Here is a 19,341-nt window from a genome sequence, read left to right as displayed (position 1 = left end):
CACTCCAGCCTGGGCGACAAAGTGAGACTCCATCTCAAAAAAAAAAAAAAAAAAAAAAAGTTTCTCCTATTCATGCATAAAATAGTGATAAGTAAAACCTTCTTAAATACTGAAGTCACAAATTACATAATTTCTCTAAGACCCTATGCCTAACATTCCTCCACCCCCTGAGAGTTTAATTCCTAGAAAATATACTTCAAATAATAAATCCGGCACAACCTCCATAATATTCCTAATCAAAATATGTTCACTGACTGACTGAACCCTACCTATGTGAATATATAATAATAAAATCCTCATTTCTTAGTCATTATTTTATGCCCATTTTGAACCCTTCAACTTTCTCTAGGTTTATTAAACAAATAAATTCAGTCTTTTCTGTCACATCTCAAAGGATCTATTTCCAGAAACCTTAATCATATTTATACATCCTTCCTTGGTTCCTCTCCAAGTTGAGCACATCCGACTTCATTTTGTGTTTGACTTTTTTAAGTAGAGCAGATCAGGAAAAGAAAGTTATTATGCTAACTCCTGTCGCTTAAATTACCTAGTTCATACAATCAGCCCACTATTAGAAACAAGAGCTCAAATCTTAGCTCTCAGAGGACACCTGAATCAGAATGTATAAGTTTATTAATATTTTCACTAATTAAATATGAGATGTAATAGAGAATGAGTTTCAGTGTCATCTTTTAAATGTGACCTAACCTCTCAAAGACTCAGTTTTCACATTTGTAAAAATAGGAATACCATCTATTTTATGAAGACATAAAAACAGAAACTAATACCTATTATAAAAAAGAACTATCATAGGTCACAAATTCTTAAGTAATGTCTATATTCTTGCATATCCAGCAGCCAGACTATGCTGGCTTATAGCAGGCATTCAACAAAATCAACCCCTGGGATATAGTTGCTTAATGTTACTTTTCATCCTTCATTTCAGGATTGATTTTCCTAAAGACTATAAAAATACTTAACTTCATAAACATTTAGACTTTCATCTGTATTCTGTGTCAGTCTCCACATTCAGTAAACAATTGACACTAATAAATTCACGTAAATACTATGCCATTCTAAATTTTACCTTTCCCTTGAACCAACAGTGATTTTTATTTCCAGTTTAGCCATTCTAGTGGGTATTTAGTACCGTGTTGTGATTTTAATCTACATATTCTTTCACCAGTCACTAATGAGGCTGAGGATTGGCTATCCTATTTTTAGAAATGCCTGTTCAAGACTTCTGGATCTAAGCCTTTTATTAGTTACATATGTTGTAAATAACTTTTGTCACTTTGTGGCTTGTTTTTTTCCCACTCTCTTAAGGATGTTTTTATTGTTTTATTTTTCTATTATCCATCTGGAATTGATCCAATGGGGTGGGGGTAAGTGATCCAATATTTTAACACACATTGAGAGTAATATAACTTAAGTATGTGACAGAATACTTATAACAATATTCAGCATTTGGTTCAAGGGCATTATAAAATAATTCATTTATATATCTAACTACGAAAAATAACAAACATTAATGGTAACATTATGGTTGCTAATTTTTACTATTTACCACATGGCTAGCACACATTGGGCACAAGCTTTAGCATTTGATGTATAGATTTCAATATTCTGAACAACCATATGAAGTTAACATTTCTCATCTGCCCAAATGAGAAAACAAACTCAGAAGAGTAAAGCAATATCTTACCCATGGAAACATATCTAATAATGGTAAAGCTGGGATTTAATCCCGTTATGCCCATTTTCTTTCTTCTATACTTTATCGCCTCCTAATTCAAACATTTTGGTAGTGTTTGAATAATGTTTTTACATTATTTCAAGATGTGTTAATACTTCCAACATTTGAAAGTTTGAAACTGATCATGAATATCTGATATTATTTAAGTACCTACATAGCCATGATCATATAAAACTATGTTAAAATATGAAGCCTCTGCCCTCAAGATGTTTATAACCTAATAGCTAGCACACATATGACAAACAAGGTAGGCAATTTTAAAATTCAAAGAAAGTAGCTGGATGGGCAGTTGGGGAGAAAAGTGAATAGATACATAAAACAAAAAGAAAAATATTCATGTATTTACAAATCAAAACTTGGCATTTTTATATTTATCACAATCTCATAAGAATGGTGATTTCTTTTTTTTTTTTTTTTTTTTTTTGAGATGGAATCTCACTCTGTCGCCCAGGCTGGAGTGCAGTGGCTTAATCTCAGTTTACTGCAACCTCTGCCACCCTGGTTCAAGCGATTCTTCTGCCTCAGCCTCCCAAGTAGCTGGAATTACAGGTTCCTGCCACCATGCCCGGCTAATTTTTGTATTTTTAGTACAAACAGGGTTTCACCATCTTGGCCACACTGGTCTTCAACTCCTGATCTCGTGATCCACCCGCCTCACCCTCCCAAAGTGCTGGGATTATAGGCGTGAGCCACCATGCCCAGCCCACAAGTACAGTGATTTCTTAGATATAAAAGGTAATGATGCAAGAAAGAAAATTAAAGGTAATAGAAGTCTTAAATACCACTCAAAGAAAGACATTCAGAAGAACATAAAGGCAATGTAAAGATACAATTTTTTTTTCCTCTCCAAATCTATATGCCTTGCTGCAGAATGTTAAACATTATTACAAACAACCTCAGGGTAAGATACCCCTTCAGGCAAAAGAAAATCTGTGCAACACATTCCCCCTCCCCAATCCCCACTCAAAAGTAATCAGATAAACAGAGCGCACTGCTGCTAACAAGCTCTCACAGAATTCAGGGATAGCTAAAGGGAGAGTACTCAAAGTAGTGAGTTTTCAGTTTTAGAATTTGATCCCTTCGTCAGTCTTCAAGGTTGTTGACCTCAAAGCCAAGGCGTAAGACCCACCTCTTCATCCAATACTTTAAAAGGCAGAGTAGAGAGAGGTTTATTAAATTTGCTCCAAGATGAGCTGAAATTGAAACTTCTTTCATAATTAAAAGTATGCTCCTCAGCCAGGCACAGTGTAATCCCAACACTCTGGGAGGCCAAGGCAGGCAGGTGGCTTGAGCTCAGGAGTTCCAGACCAGCCTGGGCAACATGGTGAAACCCCATTGCTACCAAAATTACAAAAAACAGCCGGGTGTGGTGGCACACACCTGTAGTCCCAGCTACTAGGGAGGATGAGGTGGGAGAATCGCTTGAGCCTGGGGGCAGAGGTTGCAGTGAGTCCAGATTGTGTCACTGCACTCCAGCCTGTTCGACAGACTGAGACTCCATCTCAAAAAAAATAAAGTAGGCTCCTGCCTGAGCACACTGGCTCACACCTGTAATCCTAGCACTTTGGAAGGCTGAGGCGTTCCAAGATTGCTTGAGACCAGGAGTTCAAGACCAGCCTGGCCAACATAACTAGACCCTGCCTCCTCTACAAAAAAAAAAAAAAAAAAAAAAATCTTAAAAATTAGCCCAGAGTGGTGGTGTGAGCCTGTAAACCAAGTTACTTGGGAGGCTGCAATAGGAGGATGGCTTGAGCCCAGAAGTAGGCTACAGTGAGCTAGGATCTCACCACTGCACTCTAGCTTGAAGTAACAGAACAAGATCCTGTCTCTAAAAATAAATTTAAAATAAATAAATAATTTAAAAAGTATGCTGCTGAAGCAACTTTGCCACAATGGATATATTTCCTAATCTCCTCAAGGAAATACATTGCAGAGTATTTTGTTCATATCATGTTCAGGTTAGCAGATTTATTAATCAGTGGTCTTCAAAAACTTTTACATCTGGCCATTCCAATTCATTTCATTTTTAAATAAATAGAACATTATGAAACACAGAAAGACCACCAGCAACTATTCTGTCTAGTTGAAAAAAGGATGTAGATCTGATGCTGCCTCTCTTTAGGCCAAAGAAAAGCACTAAGACTACCTAAGAGGTCTAGCCAGGTTATATAAATTTCAAAACGTACCACAGGTAAAAATTAAAAGATAAGAACACAGAAGAGGAGAAATACATAATCTGTAATTCTCATTGGTAACGGAATGTAAAAATGTGATAGAGTGATGGAAATTTAGATGTATCTATAAAAACAATTTTTTTTTTATTTTGGCTGTACATTGCATCAAATTCTTCTTGACCCAAATGTGAATCTCCCAATGGCAAAGCAAAATGCTCTGAAGTTAAGAAAAATGAGAATAATTTATTCAAAAAAAATTTTTGAATAATTACATAGTACAATATTTAGTCCCCACAAGAACACATAAAGTTACATCACAGAACACATTGTGTCCTTAAGGAAGTTCATCTAAAATGAGACCGGCATGGAAAATAACCAATTGCAATACAAGGCAGGAGCTACAATATATAATAAAAGTACATACAAAATGTTAGGGGAAGCATCAGAATATGTAATTAAATTCCACACAAAAGAGGGTTCATGAAAATCAACTTGATCAATGCATAAATTATAAGTAAACTTTTCATAAGCAGTTAAGTATATTCCAAACAGAGTAAACACCATAAAGTCACAGAAACTTGAAAGTACTTCAGGATCTTCATTCTATTAAATGTGAGCCTAATATGTAAGATTCAGTCATTCATTCAAAAATATTTAATGAAGGTCCACAGTGAACATTCATTAAATAGGTACTAGAGACAAATCTCATTCTAGGTACACAGAATTTATATTCTAGTGGTAAAGATAAACATTAAACAATGTACCCATAAGACACTTTCTGATAGTAATACATGTTATAAAGTGTTAAAAAGCATAACATAGGCCAGGCGTGATAGCCCATGCCTGTAATCCTAACAGTTCTGGAGGCCAAGGCAGGAGGATCACTTGAGCTCAGGAGTTTGAGACCAGCATGGGCAACATAGTGAGACCCTGTCTCTATATTAAAATTTTAAAAAGCATAACATAATGTGGATGGGGGCAGGAGAAAGATACTTTAGATAGAATAGTCAAACGATCAGTGTGAATTGAGCATAAGGAGCAAGGCAGAGTAGGGAAAGTATTCTCTTAACAATATCTTTTGTCTGTTTTAGAAAATGCTGTTTCCTACCTTACGCCTTCTTTACTGCTCTTTTCTCTGCCTGTATTTTTGCATGGCTAACTCCATTTTACCATTGACTTCTTAGTACAAATGTCACTTTCTCAGAGGTGAGAAAGTAGATAATATTCTGAACTTTATTCTAAGTGTCCTGGGAAGACATAGGAAGATAGTAAGCAAGGAGGTGATGAGCTGATTTTTTAAATATTGTTTATTTACCACACTCATTTATTTAGGAAACCACCCAAAGGCTTATAGACTAGATTATGGGGTACACAGATGAATAGAGAGACCAGGTGGAATGTTACTGCAATAGTCCAGTAAAGAAATGATGGCAATTATCCTAGGATGTTAAGAGGTGGAGAGAAGTGGGTAAAGTCAAGATAAATTTTAAAAGTAGAGCCAACTTAATACCCAAGTATCTAGATTTTCAAATTCTATTGTCAGCAACTGGAAAAAAAAAAAAAAAACAGTTGCAAAAGACTTAAGATGAGTTCTTATATCTTCTATTCAGACTGTAAGCCAGATCTTATTTTAATATTATATATACTATAAAAGGAAGAGAACTAGAAAATAGGAGCAGCTGCTACACATTTGCTAAAGTGGAAGCAACAATAAAATTAGAGTAAATATGACTTTATTCATTGGGGTCAAAGGAAAGAAACGGTCCTTTGCCTCTTAAAATTAGAGTATTATCTCTAAATTTAAAATACACTTTGATAATGTTTTGAGGCATTCGTTCTTGCATACTCATCATGCTCAATTTACAATCGGGGATACATTCCTGAGGCTTGTAGCTACATTGTGTCATCTGGATACTAGACTTTATTCTTGAAAATTACTGAGTTTACTGGTAAAAGAGCAGTAAACTCCCACCACTTCAATATTGCATGTCATTAACACGACTTTGAAATGCAGGCATACAATGACAAAAGCCAAACAAAAATTCTGCAACCTCCATCATCTTGAATTTTAAAACTATGTATAAAAATGAATTTTATGTATACAAAAAATATGTAAAGATTTAAGGAATTAGTATAGCCATTTGTGTTATCAACTCGTTATTATCAATAAAAACTAACCTCAATTATTGAGAGCTTACAATAAGCCAAGTACTATACTGTGCACTTTGTTCACATTATTTCCCAACAAGTTTATGAGATCGGTATTATCATCACCATTTCATAGATGGGAAAAAAAGGCTTATTAGAAAGGCAAAGTAATTTGTTCATGTCAAGCAGCTGGATAAATAGGTTGTTGAGAGTTGAACTCAGGTCTGTTTTGATTCAAAGTCCAAATCCGTAACCATGGCTTTGTAGTGCTGCCACAACTTTTTTAAAACCAGTTTTTAATTGATATACAGTAGTTGTATATATTTTGTGGTACTTTTGATACCTATATGCATACAATATGTAATAATCAAAACAGAGTAATTGAAATATCCATCACCTCAAGCATTTATCTGTTCTAACCACATTTTATACTACTCTAATGAGACTATTTTAAAAGATAATTAGGAATTTGAATGTTACATATTTAGAGTGGCTACATCTCAAACATCTAAATATTAAACACACATTAAAATTAATAGGCCAAAGTATATATTTTCTAAACAAAAAAAAACCTGTAAAAGTATACAAAAACATCATTGCTTATAAAATCTTTCCCTTGAATGCTAAAATAAACAATAAAATATAACAATATAAAATAAAATTTTTGAAACCCAAATTAATCTATTCATCAGTCTAGAAACTAAAAATGGTTTTCAGATTTTTTAAAAATATATATGTGAAGAAGACTGTTTAGAAGAAAACACTAATTGATACATTTGCTTTCCCATTTCATATCTGCAGATGGTAACTACTCTCCAAACAATATTTATAAATTTTTTTCTACACTACAAGCTTAAAAATTCAAGTAGAATAAGAAAGTCATACAAACCAATTCACATACAAAAAAATTGTATTCTGTACTCTGAAAATTATTTGTTTCACTTTCCTCATACTGCACCCATCCATATTTCCAGACACCTAAAACTAGATCAGACGCTTTTCTTAAACATCTGAACATTTCGGTTTACTATAGAAATCGTGTAAAATTATAAAGCATAATCCTTGAAAAAATATCTTTCAAACAAGCAATTGAAATAAGGCTTACCATTTTGATGCCTGTGGAAAACGTCACTGGTTTTACAGGTTTGGGTTTCTCAAGTTGCATTTCTAATTGGGTAGATCTATCTTTATGCTGAGCCAAAAGCAGAGCAACAGGGAGATCAGAACTCTCCTGTAAGAATAGTTCAAGTTCAATAAGAAACGTAAAAAGGGAAAACTAAAAACAACAGACTTTTATTTTAAATTATGTCTTTTCCATAAGCATTTCATGTCAAACTAAATATTCACATTATGGAGGACACTTTACAAAAAATATTAACATTCCATAATAAGAAAAGGCTGTTGTAAACTCACAAATCAAAATAACCTGCAAACAAGTATTTTTATAAAATCCACATTAAAAGTTCCTATTTCAACGAGCAAACCAACCACATTTATTAAAACGAAAAAAATAAGCTAATCACAAAAAGAGTAGCACAAAGTACTATAACTTAGATCAGATGTTTATCTAAGACGCACTCTTTTTACCAGTAAATTTAGACCAGTTTGAAATTGTTTCCCATTAGATTTCACCTGAGACCGTTTGGAAATGATCCTTGTTCTATTCTGCACAATGAAACTATTGTAAGTACAACCAAAAGTAGATTTATTTTCTCCTTTACTAACTTACTTTTAAAATTTAAGTCTAGGTTTTTTAACTTAAGTAACAAAATGACAGTTAAACATTTTAATATCTTATATTAATTCTAAGCACACAGACACATTTTAATACCATAAGCAAATTACTAATTTTTATATGTAGACTGTTATTTATTCTGTTTAACAAGAAGTCCTCTTACATCTTTAAACTGCTGTGGAGCTAAAGTCTAAACTAAATGATATCCAGACATTTTCCTTTCTGAGTTTTCAGTTAAATAAGAATCCAAAAACATATGCAGAAGGACGTACCAGGAGGAAGAAGAGATCTCTCTCTCTCTCTCTTTCCTACACACACAAACACACAAACACACACACAGAGAGAGAGACTGAGAATTTTCTGTATCTATAAACAAAGATGAAGGTTAAATACATTTTTATCTCCTATACCAGGATTATGTGCTAAAACATACTGTTCAAAGAGGCTATAGATGTTAAAATAGTGACTACACAGAATTTGATCCTGAAGAAACTATTGTTAACATTTCACAGCACAAAGCAAACATACAGATTTTAATTTTCTTTCCAAATCTAGCAACCTGATAACTTTTTAGGCACAAATGTGGTTAATTAATAGACTTAAAGGAATTGGTTTAAGGTTACAGTATAGAAATAACTCAAATAAGCAACTTAATTCAATAGAATTGTCCTAGAATAAAGTTGCACATCAAGATTTTATAATAGAAGTGTTTTGCAAGAGCAATGTTACAAAGATTAAAACTTTTAATAGTAAATGGGAGAACACAAATTTTATTTACTTATAAGATGTAACCTTAAGGAGCAAAATCATTAAGACCTGGCTTTAACAATAATGAAGGAAAAGGGATGAAATATAGTATGAGGAGAATATACTAGAATACCTTTTATATTCTATACCAAAGCATTAGTAATGCATGAGTAACTGTATGGCTAAGATTCCTTGCAGCTATTCTAGATTTACATTAAGAATTTTATAATAAAATATAAAATTAAAGAACATTTTTAATGGGCTATGGCCAAAAAAAATCTTTTAAAAGCTATTCTATCTTTTCACATGTAGAAACTAACAAAAGAAAAATAAATTTCCTTAGCTAAAAAGTTAAAAGTATTGCTTTTCAATTTATACTCTAAATCAATTCAAGTGCTCTTCCTTAACTGGTATTTCCTTTAAAAAGCAAAAATTCTTACATAAAAGCAATGTATTAACTTCAAAAAAAGTTGCTAGTCAAGACTTTAGCTTATTTTAATCCTGGTTTCACATTCACATAAAAGGAATTGAATGTTAAAGTGTCTTGGTAAACAGCTGAAATCTAATAAAAACAAACATTCTAAGGATCTAAAACAGTTTTGATACTGAAGCATAGAAATTAGTTCCAACCTACTTTATTCTATTTTAGCACACAAATTTTGAAGCCTGGAAGCCTTACTAAGCATTAAACTAGAATTAAGTAGGAGTTCCAACAACAAAAAATATTAATGGAATAAAATAAACTATGTGAAACATGCATGCTCTGGGGAATATCTAACATGCAGATTTAGCCTTTCAAGTTATTTCATTCTTTGCATTACATTTTACCTTAAAAGGTTCCCTAACCTGTATTAATTGCCTGAAGGCACACTGTTTAATATTTAAAGAAATTTTAATAAGAACTGCCTGTAATACTCATTAAAAGCTTTATAATGACCATTTTTAAAAGATTATTTTAACTGACTTTAAGCAAGCCATCTGGCAAACAATATTTCTAATAAAAATCACCTACTGCGTTTGACAACAATATTAGCCCATACAAAATTTAAGACATAAACTGAAGCGAATTTTCAAACAGGAATATAAAAAGATTTAATAAGCCAGGACCTGTTTAAAAATCTTTTTCCAAACTGTTTTTTTAAATTGAATTTACAGTTAGGATTAAATACATGGACCTTTTAGCCAACATTACTGCAAATACTAAGCCATAAACATTAAGACCATAACATTAAAATCCCGTCACATACAGTATAATATAATGCGAATACTTTCTAAAAGGTTAAAAAGTGACTTTTGGCACAAAGACCAGAACCAAAAACAGGAGGAAAAAAATTCTAATAAGTAGTACTTGTGTAAATTAGGTCCAGAGATTAATTATAAGAATTAAGCTTCTAGACATATTTACAAATGCTATTGTTTTTTAAACAAAATCTCACACATGAACATATACAGAAAAAGAAATACATTCTTTTACTTAGTTAATAAGGATTCAAGAGGATAAAAATAAATTTAATGAATTCATTAGTCATAAAAATTTAAAGTATTTTAACATTTATAAAAAATTTTATAAAGACTGAAAAATAAACATAACAAAATCTTTAAAAATAAGTTTAAAAATGAAAACCAGAAATTCAAACTGCAGTGGTATTCTAAACCAATCTGTTGTAATTAATTGCACTAATGAATACAGTAAATTACTAAGAATTATTTAACCACCATGTTATATGATCTAAACAGTGAGGAAAGTATGTGCAGTAATGACTTGCAGGTGAAGAAAACAGGAAGTGGGAGAAAGAACTCACAAAAATCAATATTAACTCCAGATTACACACAATGTACAACAATGGTAGTTTCACATTGCTTCATGCCTCACTGAATTAAAGGGAGCTTCATGCCAATAGCAGCTCAATGAGGCAGCAAAACAGTACTTTAAAGACTAAAAGAATATGCGGCTGGGTGCGGTGGCTCACGCCACTAACCCCAGCACTTTGGGAGGCCAAGGCGGGTGGATCACAAGGTCAGTAGTTCATGACCAGCCTGGCCAAGATGGTGAAACCCCATCTCTACCAAAAATACAAAAAAATTAGCTGGGCATGGTGGCAGGCACCTGTAATCCCAGCTACTCGGGAGGCTACGGCAGAGAATTGCTTGAACCCGTGAGGCGGAGGTTGCAGTGAGCCAAGATCACGCCACTGCACTCCAGCTGGGGCACAGAGCAAGACGCCGTCTCAAAAAAAAAAAAAAAAAAAGCAAAAAGAATATGCAAGAATAATTGTTACGCAAAGCTGGCTAACCTCAAAATAAAATCTAAAAACCTTTTTTATTAGATGGAACATAAAATGTTAAAAGCATATTTTCTACCAAAGTTCTATATTTGGGATTAATTCAATTAATTATATAGAAGAGAAGCATTATCCAAAAAAGAGCCTGTAACTCTTTGTATAAAATGATAAGGGGAAGAATCTTTCAATAAAACAATTATAATTAGTAATTATATACTAATAATTAGTAACATCAATTTACTAATTCATTTTTTAAAGTTTTTAATTTATCACCAAACAGCTACAAAAATATAAAACACAACATGTCATTTCAGTGTTAAAACCATACCTGCCACTTAATAGTTTCAAGAAAGAACTAATGAAAGTTGCTAGGGAAGGCATCATTATTCTATTTAATATGCTGCTGTCCTAATTTTTAGAGCCAAATTCACAGTCCACTCACAGAAAATAGAATTTCACGACAATGTTTTCTGTCTAAGCCTCATTAATGCCCTTACCCTTATTTTTCCTTTAGTTTCTTACCTCGTTATAATTTAAGTAATCTTGCTTTCTCTTTTTTTACTCCTGGTTAACTGACTTAAATGCTTTTTTGGCAAAAGCACAGTAGAAAAACACACATATACATATTTTCCCCAATCATAGAATAATAGCATTATCAACTGGACAAGGAAGTTAAGTGTATTAACACTGTACACACACACACAAAAAAAAAAAACACAAAAGCCTCAGGGAAATAAATTATATGAACATAAAGGGAAAGAGAAGAGTGCAAAAAGACTTTCCTGGAGAGGAAGATTTTCTGGTTTGTGAAGTCATCAATATCATACAGGGTTATAAGTATCAAATAATATAGTAACAAATCCATGAAACACCTCATAAACCTTAGTTATTATTACTGTCATTATCTAACAAGATTGACTACCTTGGAAGCTAATTGCTGGAAAACAATAATTTGCAAAAATCCCATTATTTCTTTCAAGCAAAAATACACTATTTTTTCACGCAAAAATATAAAATATACTGTCACAAAGTAAACAGTCAATATAAACTTCAGCATGGAGCCAAAATGAGCTCATTATTAGAAAAATAGTATTAATCAGGAGAAAAGTGCTTCAGAAACAATGTATTTTAGTCAGTTAACTTAAAACCATATAAACAATCTATCAAGAATATACTGGCTCATCTCAGTTATAATGTCACTCTCTCATCTGAAAATAAAATGGATATTAAATAAAAATCTTTTTAAAAATATAGAAGTAAAATATACTAGAACCTCATTTTAACATCATTCTTAGAGTTACACAAAGTAAGTAGTGCCACGTCCACAAACAATATCTAGGAAATCACTTTAAATCCTTCATAGTAGTTGGCATGATATAAATAAATAGGCATAAGGGTAAGACAAATTACAATAAGAAAATGAAAGTCATTTTCATAATTCTTATCACTAAACTCACATTGGGATACAGACTGAGTATCCCAAATGAATTTACATTATGTCAAATTCTAGAAAAACATAGTTTTCCCCACTACATACTGTGTGGACTAAAGATGGCCATCACACTCCCATTAAGAGCTGAGATCTATATCCATTCCCTTTGAAACTGAGTGGGCTCTTTTACTAATATGGTGGAATCAATGCTGTGCCAGTTTCCTAGCCCAAGCCCTAAAATGTTAGCATCTTCTACTTCCTTATTCTTGGAATATTCTCTCTTGTAACCCTGAGCCAACATGTGACAAGTACAATCACACTGTTACAGAAATCGATGCAGTTTCTGATGTAGTCAGCCCCTTCACTAGATTCACGGTAAGGACTCCCCTCTACTAGACCCACTGCACTCAACCCCATGTGGGAGGGAGCACGTGGGTGAGTCAGCGCAGATCTAGCTGGCTGCTCCAAGCACCAATACAGGAACAAATTTTGCATGGGACCCGCAGTCAGACCAGGCACAAGCAAGCAAGTGCAGGACCCAGCCATCCGCCCCAGGCACGGACACAGAAGCAAACTCTATGTGGGGCCCACAGCCAGGCCAGGCATGTTGCCTCAAGTGGAACATGGCAGTGCCCAGGTCAGGGTGCCCACAACCCCAAAGCCCCAGGGGAGGTGTTATAGTCTCCTTTAGTTCTGCCATCAGATGGCAGTGTGTTAGCAGCTCAGTTGGCTTCTGGCCTTGTCGCCTGGGGCAGCTGCTCTTCACCAGGAAGGGCAAAGTGCTGGTGTGACAGCCTTTCTGGGTACCCACACTCGGTGGGTCCCAAGCTCTTGTCTGGCATCCAAGAAGAATGAGGTCACAGGGACAGTTAAAAGATGGTGAAGGCAATAATTTTATTGAGCGATAAAAACAGCTCTTAGCAGAGAGGGGAGCTGGAGAGGGGACAGGAAGAGCAGGTCGTCTTCCCCAGAGTCAGGTTGTCTCTTCCTCTACTTACTGAGTCTGGGGTCTTTATAGGCAGGGATGAGGAGAATGCGCTGAATTAGCTCATGAGTATGCAAAAAAGGTTGAAGTGAAGACACTATTCAAAGGTGGGCATGATAGTGTAGAAAACCAATTAGGAAAGGGTAGATATATATAAAATAGGTGAAGAGTGGGGATCAATCAGAGGAAAGCACACCAAACAGGAGGACAAGTTCTCAATCTGGTCCAAGGATTTAACCTGTAGCTTGGCTTTCAGGTTTTAAACTGTGTTCGACATGGAGATGGGGTTTCTCCGGGTATCCATCCCTATCTCCCTAGGCATTTGGCTGCTTCCTGTCGCTACCAAAACCACATGGAGAGGTGTCCTGAGAATACATTAGGGAAGCAGAAAAGCCCAAAATAACCACTTAAATTCCTAACCCACAGAATCGTGAGCATAAAAACATATTGTTCGGTGTGGGTGGGGGGCAACCTCTTATTCAGCAATAAATACACTGATATCAATACATAACCAACAAAACTAAAGGTGAACCAGATTACAAACACTGTGGAAATGCCCTTTAAATGCCATCATCCAGCCTACTAGGAAAGGTAAATCCTGAAGAATGCTTTTTACAATCACAATTAGCATTAATACATACCAGCTCATCTAAAAAAGCCTGCTTATTCTTCCTTTTTAGAATCTGCTGCAGTTGTTCTTCTTTTTGTATAAATAATCTTCTTTGTTCATTTTCCTGTCGTTCCACTTCTAAAGCTTCTTCCAGTTCTTCCTGTTCTCGAGTCTAAAACAAAAATTTATATATGGCATGGAATAAATTTAGGAGCCAAGAGCAATCATATACCACACTCTAATACTTTCTTTATTGGAAGCATAAAACACACTAGTCACTTATTATTTAATAATGTAGCAATTCCATATTGAAGGAAATAGAATTTACTTTATTTCATGTAGACATGTTACTATTAAAGAGAACAACTATTCTGTTATACCATACTAGTGGAATTTTGCTATACTAAGGCCACTGGGAACATATTAAGGGAATTTGAGGGATGAGTTTAGAAAGATGACTAGAAGCAGTAAGGTATACATAAAGATCAATTGGGTTCAAGACTGAAAATAGGAGGACTATTTAGAAGTATATTCAAATAACCCAGATAAGAAATAAGAGCCCTACACAGCGGCTCACACCTGTAATCCCAGCACTTTGGGAGGCCAAGGCAAGTGGATCACAAGGTCAGGAATTCGAGACCAGCTTGGCCAACATGGTGAAACCCTGTCTCTACTAAAGATACAAAAAATTAGCCAGGCATGGTGGCACATGCCTGTAATCCCAGCTACTCAGGAGGCTGAGGCAGGAGAATCGCTTGAACCCAGGAGATGAAGGTTGCAGTGAGCCAAGTTCACACCATTGCACTCCAGCCTGGGCAACAGGGTGAGATTCCATCTCAAAAATAAAAAAGAAAGAATAGAAATAAGAGCCCTAAATAAAGTAATAATCTAATTAGAGTGGGGATGAGGCTTAAAAATGATAAGGAGTGATCATCAACAGAATATAAAGACTGACCAAATATGGATTGAACACTTGGATGAATGCTGGCACCACTCACTGAAACAAAGAATAAGAAACAAAATAGACTTTAATTAAAAAACTGTCAAAAGAGACAAAGAACATTATATAATGATAAAAGGATCAACATATAGAAAGATATAACAATTATAAACAACTAAATATGTAAAGCAAACATTGACAACTGAAAGGAGAAAGAGACAGCAATGTAGTAACAGAAGGAGACTTAACTCACATTCAATAATGGATGGAACTTTCAGAAAGAAGATCAATAAGGAAATAGGAGTCTTAAACAACTTTATAATTCTGTATATTTCTGTTATAACAACTAACAGAAATATACAGAACATTCTACTCAACAGCAGCGGAATACACAATCTTCCCAAGCACACACAGAACTTTCTACAGGATAGGTCACAAGTTAGGTCACAAAACAAGTCTTAACAAATTTAAGAAGACTGAAATCATACCAAGTATCTTTCCTGACCACAATGGAATAAAACCAGGAACCAATAGCAGCAGGAAAACTGGAAAATTCACAAATATGCATATATGTGAAAATTAAACAATACACTCAAATAATCATTGGGTCAAAGAAGAAATCAAAAAGGAAATTAGAAAATACCTCAGGACAAACACAAACAAAAACATAGCATACCAAAACTTAAGGGATACAGAAAAAGCACTAAGAAGGAAGTTTCTTGTGATAAACACCTACTTTAAAAGAGAAGAAAGATCTCAAATAACAACCTGGCTTTACATCTCAAGGAGCTAGAAATTTAATAACAAACTGAGCTCAAAGTTAGCAGAACAAAGTATTAAAATAAATAACAAAGATTAGAACAAAAATAAATGAAATAGAAAACATAAAAAGAACAGAAAAAATCAACAAAATTAAGTTTTTTTCAAAATATAAAATTGACAAACTCTTTGCAAGACTATGAAAGAGAGAGAAGACTCAAAATCAGAAATGAAAGAGGAGACAACATTACAACTGATGCCACAGAAATAAAAGGATCATAAGAGACTACTATGAACAATTATACATCAACACTTATACACTTCAGTTAATCTAGAAGAAATGGACAAACTCCTAGAAACATACAACCTACCAAGACCAAATCATGAAGAAACAGGAAATCTGAAAAGACCTAGAACTAGTATGGACACTGAATCAGTAATCACACCTCCTAACAGAGAAAAAGCTGCAGTGGTGAATTCTGCCAAACATTTAAAGAAGAATTAATATCAATCCTTCTCAAACCTTTCTAAAAAATTGAAGAGGGAGACACTTCCAAACTCATTTTATGAAGCCAGCATTATTACCCTGATACTAAAACCAGACAAAGGTACCACAAGGAAAGAAAACTGCGAGCCAATATCCCCGATGAACAAAAATGCAAAAATCCTCAACAAAATACTTATAAACGGAATCCAACTGCACATTAAAAGGATCATACAACATAACCAAGCGGGAATTATCCTTGGGTTGGAAAGACGGTTTGACATACAAAATCAATTAATATACATTAACAAAATAAAGAATTAAAATCACATAATCATATCAATACATGCAGGAAAAGGCTTTGATAAAATGTAACGCCCTTTCATGATAAAAGTGGTGGCTCACATCTGTAATCCCAACACTTGGGGTTAATGAAACATTTTACCTAGGCATACCTATTTTGCATGTATCTTCTGATGTTCCCAGAGAAGGTTACTAGGCAAAGAGAGTAACATTAATGACATACTGATGCTCTCAGAAATAAGATACTTTTAAAAGAAAGCTAGGCTAGGCATGAATGGAATGAAAATGTAGTATCAATTCATTGAGAGTTTTACAGCAGGAAAGAAATGCTGATATAAAGCACTATAAGACTATAAGGAGGAAGTCTCTTCTAAATACAAAATGAAAATATAAGCTATGTGATCCAAATATACTTGTATCCTTTTCACTGATTATTACAAAATCCTGATAAAGTATCTCAAACGTAATTACCTCTGCTTTCCCCTACAACTAGAAAGCCAAACTGTACTATAGAAATGATAGCTAAAGTGTATAAATTAGACAATTGCTCCTTTGCATGCATACAATTCTTTTTTCTTTATAGAATAGATTTTAATACATATAATAATAATGACTCCTGAGATATTTTCAAAACAAACTTCAACATGAGATCAACTAAAACAAACCAAAATCATATTTATATCTAGCAATGTTACTATTTCGGTAAAACAAAAAAGGTTACTAATTGAGAAACCAAAGTTAACCTTAGTTTACAAGTGTGTTCCTCTGATCTAATCATGAATTCATTTTAGTTTCTAATAAATAGCGTCTTTGTTTTATCTCCCTCTTGGTAGCTCCATCAACGTCTGTCTGGGTTTGCTCCCTCCTTTAGAGAAACTAATGTCCAAGGATAAAAATGAGCCTCCATTGTTTCGTGACCACTGTCCAAATGCTCACTTACCAGAAGATTATACGGGCAGGTAAAACTAGCGTTAACAATCACCTATCTTATGGTTCCATTTCCTTAAGAAAGCACAGTCTAACATAATGCTGTCAAAGTGGTTTTTGCTATAGTAATGTGTGCCTGCCTACCTACATACCTATGCAGCATATATTCATATTTCTGGTCTAAATTTCAGCTAAATTTTTTATAAATGTAACTGGTTTAAAGGAAGATGTCTTTTTAAAGTATTATGTGGAAACATTTGTTTCTAAGACAAAACAAGAAGAAAATACTTAGCAACCGACCAGCTTTAATTTATTTTTCTGAATAACATCTTTGTTTTCCTTTTGATATATCTCCATTTTCTTTTTGGTGTTGTCCAAATCCACATTGTTGGTCAAGTTGAAAACTGCATTAGAAAGGAAACAATGACATGAAAAATATTTTTAATACAAATCTTGAGTAGACAATAAAAAACAAATACCACAGTGACTCATTTGTCAGGTTGTCATTCTTTATAGCTCTATTTGTGACCTTTTAATCAGCTACCTATTTTAGAGACTAGCTCTAGTTACGGCAACCATGTTTTCCAAGCCAAATACAAGGACAGACTGTCTGACTCGCACAAAATACCTAAATGTCAGGATCACTCCAGAAAATCTAAGATATGTGCTTGCCATACTTAATTAGATCTGATTTTTATAGTCCCCTCTCTAGCTTTAAAAGCATAAAAAAATTGTTTAAATTTTTTTAATATAAAGAGTAAGTCTGGAATCTACTATAAGAGTCAGAATTTTTAAAAAAGAGTTTAAAAAAACCATATATTTGTATAATTTGTATCAAACAAAAAACAGGTTTTATCCCCATTCCAATTGTCTCCAACATGAGTAGACACAGGCTTGAATTACTTCCCTTGTAGTCTAGCTCTAGAAATGTATGAAATAAAAGAGTTGGAACTTAAGAAGAAAAATAAAGGATAAACTGGCACCAAAACTTAAACTAAAAGAATTTCTTAAGAGAACCACTGAGGCATGTTTAGATACTACTAAATTTTCTGTAAATCAGAACTCTCTTTTTATAATTCCAACTCAAAATAATTTGAATTATAAATGCCATATTCCCTTCTAATTTTCCATATGTAAATCAAAGTTACTATAATACTCTGAACAATTAAAAAAAGACCTTCTTGCTATATATAAACTCATATGGAGGAATCCATATTAAGACTCTCCTGTTCCATAATTCAATTCAAGCCTCCTTTAGCTTCCCTTGTAATCTTTCTACATCCATTATTAGCCCTTCCACCCCTTCTCCAATTACTTACCACTGCTTCCTGCTTCTTGTCCTACAAACAAGACAGATCTACCCTAAATAACTCTGCTCTATCCCTTGGGTTTCTACAGATTGCTTCCCCATCTCACTCTTTCCTTTAATAGCTTTTAAGAGTTGAAAAGTAACACTGGAGGACCAACACAGAGTTGCTTGTTTTGTTGAGTAAAGCCATCAAACAGAATCAAATGACCAGTTTGATCTATAATTTCATTTTTTTTCTTCTCAAAAGGCCAACTTATTTCAGAACATCAATTTATCATAATCACTGTTGAAAATCCAGGCTCATTTAGGTATAAAGGCAAAAGTCTATTCAGTTTTATCATACGCAATTTTAAATCTGGAAGAATTGAGAGAAAATGAGAAGCAATTATCCTCTAGCAACTTCTCCAGTTTTTTAACATAAAGTGGGAAAGAAAAGAAGTCAGGGAGTCTGGCTAGGATGCAATGTGGGACAATCTTCATAAATCACACTCTAGTCCTGACACAAAACAGTCAGAGGGAGGCTCTAGACAAGCAGCACTCTCAAAAAGGTACCTCTGATCCTTAGTTAAAATGGTGATTCCACTATCTTTACCAACCACTCACTCACAATCTACCTCTTGTATTTAATAGGCCATCCTCTAAGCAACCAAATCCAATGATCTTTCACAACTCTCACCATCCTCAACATCTACCAGATCCAACCTCAGCCTCCCAAGTAGTTTGGATTACAGACATGCACCACCATGCCTG

At 34.1% G+C, this 19,341-nt stretch overlaps 1 protein-coding gene across 3 annotated transcripts in view; it reads right to left on the bottom strand.

Moving 5' to 3' along the window:
* The window catches only part of MNAT1 (MNAT1 component of CDK activating kinase), a 236,227-nt gene that overhangs the window by 150,511 nt on the left and 66,375 nt on the right, over positions 1-19,341 (bottom strand). For all 3 annotated transcript variants that reach the window (XM_054449240.2, XM_063651662.1, XM_054449241.2), the window contains exons 4-6: positions 17,583-17,686; positions 13,901-14,041; positions 7,184-7,309 (exon numbers count right to left, since the gene is read on the bottom strand). In XM_054449240.2, coding sequence (XP_054305215.1) covers positions 7,184-7,309; positions 13,901-14,041; positions 17,583-17,686 — 371 coding nt within the window. The remainder of the gene's footprint in view (positions 1-7,183; positions 7,310-13,900; positions 14,042-17,582; positions 17,687-19,341) is intronic.

The sequence above is a fragment of the Pongo pygmaeus genome, chromosome 15 (assembly GCF_028885625.2).
Source record: "Pongo pygmaeus isolate AG05252 chromosome 15, NHGRI_mPonPyg2-v2.0_pri, whole genome shotgun sequence".
Lineage (NCBI taxonomy): Eukaryota > Metazoa > Chordata > Mammalia > Primates > Hominidae > Pongo > Pongo pygmaeus.
The sequence above is the reverse complement of the archived record's forward strand: the minus strand, read 5'-3'. Positions and strand labels throughout refer to the sequence as shown.